This window comes from Salmo salar, chromosome ssa20 (genome assembly GCF_905237065.1).
Source record: "Salmo salar chromosome ssa20, Ssal_v3.1, whole genome shotgun sequence".
In the NCBI taxonomy this organism is placed as follows: Eukaryota; Metazoa; Chordata; class Actinopteri; order Salmoniformes; family Salmonidae; genus Salmo; species Salmo salar.
Window position 1 is genome coordinate 8,257,872 of NC_059461.1, and position 4,117 is coordinate 8,261,988.

Genomic DNA, 4,117 nt, shown 5'->3' on the forward strand with positions numbered 1-4,117 from the left:
ACCTTGTATCCTGATCGTGTACATGCAGTACATTTACAGGTTTGGCACACTTCATGAGGATCATCAGGCATTAGATTTCATCTACATGCTCAATATGAACTTTCATACTCCACATCCATACTCCATATTTCCACCTCCCGCCTCTTTTGCAGACCCAAGCAGAAATGTCCAGACCTGATCTCCCAGGACCAGATCACTCAGACTGTGTAGAACAAGTTTGTGAAATTCCCCCAGGAGACTGCATGCATTCACAGTGTCCTCTAGTCTGACCCCACAGCGACTCAGCAATTCCACATCCTGCGTTACGCAACTCTCACACAAGCTCTCCTCTCTTTATGCCCAACTGTTGACAGACCATAGACTGCTGCCAGCCGCTCCAAACGCAATCACAGGCGGACAAATTTAATCAAGACAGCCCAATGTAAAATAGCTGTTGAATTATTTATTAACAATGTTACACAAACCTTAGCAGCAGGTTTGAGGGTGCTGGCTCGTGTCCTAAAAACTTTACAAAATGTTTACATCCAAGGAGAGATAAAATCAACTTCAAAAACTCCATCAAGGACTTTCACAAATTAATTTAGTAAAACATTTATATATTCATATATAAAAACAGACATAAAAACATCACCGGGTTTCATGATATCAAACAGCTAACGAAAAAACTACAACTTTTCTAAAAAAATTTTTCAAAAATCGGGATGTTTTAGTGCAAAGGCAGTAGAAATATAAAAATACTGTTGTGTTTTTCTCTGTGGTATAAAAACGTGGGAGGTTAAAGGTGTGTGTCGGCGATGGGGATGCGTCTTAGTTCAACGATCTGGGATGGGGCCGTACTCCCACCATCATGGCTCCCGTGGATCGACTCGTTGTCGCTCAGGTTAAGGCCAGATCCTAACAGGGAGAGAGAGACAGCACACATGTCAATCATCACTTATTGATAATGTTAACTCTGGTCCAGTGCTTAGTGCACGGTGAGCGTAGTGGAAGAATGCACACTACGCTGTGGACCAGAGCTAAGATAATGCATGACATCAACTTACTTGATTCATAAAAAAAATATAGAGAATTTTGTTTGTGGTTAAAGGCCTACAGGACATTTCTACATCAACAGCTGCTGCAGTGTTCTGAGTGAAAGGTGAGTGAGAATGATAATCAACAACCAAAACAGCACGTGACAGCACATTTTAACATTATCTATACACTTCAACTACAGTCAACATGTCCAAATTGACAGGTAGAAGTGAGTGTTTCATGACTAGTGGTTCCAAAGGTAAAGGCATGAACAATAGGGTGTATCAAATGGCACCCTATTCCCTAGTGCACTACTTTTGACCAGGGCCCACTAAGAAGTACACTATTAAAGATGCAGTCCAGGATGTTAAGCACAACAAATTTGTAACATATTGTTTGAATTAGATTCGTAAAATATCATATCAATTGATGTAGTACACAAAAAACAGGGACCTGTTTTGTCTCGTGAGCACCACTTTCAAAACCACTGGCTGAAATTATACAAAAGTTCTGGACCATCACTTTAAGGGAATAATAGGGTGACATTTGGGATGAACACAATGTGATGTAATCCAAAGAACAGAACGACCTCTAGATTACCTGCGCAGTTATTTCAATAATAATTTTTATGACAGTCAATTACGGTGCATTCGGGAAAAATTCAGAGCCCCTTCTATTTTTCCACATTTTGTTACGTTACAACCTTATCCTAAAATGTTGTAAATAAAAAATCTTCATCAATCTACACACAATAACCCATTATGACAAAGCAAAAACTTTTTTGCAAATGTGTTAAAAATAAATACCCGAAATACCTTATTTACATAAGTATTTAGACCCTTTACTCAGTACTTTGTTGAAGCACCTTTGGCAGCAATTACAGCATCAAGTCTTCTTTGGATTGCTGCTACAAGCTTGGCACACCTGTATTTGGGAAGTTTCTCCACTTCTTCTCTGCAGATCCTCTCAACCTCTGTCAGGTTGGATAGGGAGCGTTGCTGCACTGCTAATTTCAGGTCTCTCCAGAGATGTTCGATCGGGTTCAAGTCCAGGCTCTGGCTGGGCCACTCATCTTCCTGTTGGACGATGAACCTTCGCCCCAATCTGAAGTCCTGAGCGCTCTGGAGCAGGTTTTCATCAAGGATCTCTCTGTACTTTGTTCCGTTCATCTTTCCCTCGATCCTGACTAGCCTCCCAGTCCCTGCCGCTGAAAAACATCCCCACAGCATGATGCTGCCACCACCATCCTTCACCGTAGTGATGGTGCCAGGTTTCCTCCAGACGTGACGCTTGGCATTCAGGCCAAAGAGTTCAATCTTTGCTTCATCAGACCAGAGAATCTTTAGGTGCCTTTTGGCAAACTCCAAGCGGGCTGTCATGTGCTTTTTACTGAGGAGTGGCTTCTGTCTGGTCACTCTATCATAAAGCCCTGATTGGTGGAGTGCTGCATAGATGGCTGTCCTTCTAGAAGGTTCTCCCATTTCCACAGAGGAACTCTAGAGCTCTGTCAGAGTGACCATTGGGTTCTTGCTCACCTCCCTGACCAAGGCCCTTTTCCCCCGATTGCTCAGTTTGGCCGGGTGGCCAGCTCTAGGAAGAGTCTTGGTGGTTCCAGACTTCTTCCATTTAAAAATGATGGAGGCCACTGTGCTGCAGTCATTTTTTGGTACTCTTCCCCAGATCTGTGCCTCGACACAATCCTGTCTCAGAGCTCTACGGACAACTCCTTCGACCTCATGGCTTGGTTTTTGCTCTGACATGCAGTGTCAACTGTGGGACCTTATATAGACAGGTGTATGCCTTTCCAAATCATGTCCAATCAATTGAATTTACCACAGGTGGACTCCAATCAAGTTGAAGAAACATCTCAAGGATGATCAATGGAAACAGGATGCACGTGAGCTCAATTTTGAGTCTCATAGCAAAGGGTCTGAATACTTATGTAAATAAGGTATTTCTGTTTTAGATTTTTAATACATTTGCAAAAATGTCTAAAAACCTGTTTCGCTTTGTCTTTATGGGGTATTGTGTGTAGATTGCTGAGATGTATTTATTTTTGTAATGTAACAAAATGTGGAAAAGTCAAGGCGTCTGAATACTTTCCGAAGGAATTGTACAGTAAAAGCAGGGCATTAAGGACAACCAGTGGGATGGTAAGTTAACGATTCACCCTTTAACGGACTGTGAAGAGCCTAATGAGTGTGCTGCTACTAACTTTACTGCCTGACTGACTGACTGACTGACTGGCCTATTATGCAAAACCTCATTCTAGACTTCCCTTCTATCTCCCTGACCTCTGCCTGCGTCTGAGGGAGGTCTAGGGTAGATATGAAGGAGGTTATCGTTTGAGTGTGGCAACATATGGCCGGCCACGTAGAGAGGTAGAGGTCAGAAATACACGCCAAACGGGAGGCGGAAGGGGGACGGTTACAACACAGGCCAGGAGAAATACTCTAGCACAGCATTTCTTTCTCCAAGTCCTTGTTTTGGATGTATTTAGGATTAAACATCTTGTTCAACCTGGAAGAAAAGAAGAAGCAGGAGCGCTTCAGGTATCCCACAACAACCCCAGGTAATAGACTTAGCAGATATTTGTGGTTATAATTGTTCCTTTATGCTTTTCAATCGTGTTCACCTGTAGAATTCATCTACCCCGATGTTTTAACAATAAGAGAGCCGTGAATGCCGTCCCATTCGTATACGTGTTCAACTTGAGGCTGAATGATGGGGTGTACAGTTGGGTGATAGCGGAGTCAAGGCAAGGCCAGTGAAATGCTGACTCATCTTCCATAACAACTATGGCTTACGCAGGCACGCACGTGCGCGCACCCACATCATACACAAAAACACACACACTACACGTTAAAGACGGCTGAAGAAGAGTTAGCGCTCGCCTCTCCCCGAGGCTTTTATTTACGGTAACATTACCCTCTCTAGCCAATCCAGTCTCATTAACACCTCTGACTAACTCCAAGTCCGCTGCCGCCAGGGACTTTTAATTTAGCGCGGCCACGGCGATAGACATGTGTTTTCCGGAGAGTGGATACTGGCGTGTATTCACTGACCTCGCCCAGGGGCCCAGTTAGCACTGAGATGCCAGATT

The 4,117-nt window shown here is 43.5% G+C and overlaps 1 protein-coding gene and 1 long non-coding RNA gene across 7 annotated transcripts in view; one reads left to right on the forward strand and one right to left on the reverse strand.

Moving 5' to 3' along the window:
* Positions 1-422: 422 nt before the first annotated feature.
* Positions 423-4,117, reverse strand: part of adgrv1 (adhesion G protein-coupled receptor V1) — a 195,358-nt gene continuing 191,663 nt past the window's right edge. For all 6 annotated transcript variants that reach the window (XM_045704309.1, XM_014160914.2, XM_014160913.2 and 3 more), the window contains one exon: positions 423-894. In XM_045704309.1, coding sequence (XP_045560265.1) covers positions 776-894 — 119 coding nt within the window. In that variant the 3' untranslated portion in view covers positions 423-775. The remainder of the gene's footprint in view (positions 895-4,117) is intronic.
* Positions 3,395-4,117, forward strand: part of LOC106580164 (uncharacterized) — a 31,971-nt gene continuing 31,248 nt past the window's right edge. The window contains exon 1 of the long non-coding RNA XR_001322818.2: positions 3,395-3,586. This is a non-coding gene — a long non-coding RNA (uncharacterized lncRNA). The remainder of the gene's footprint in view (positions 3,587-4,117) is intronic.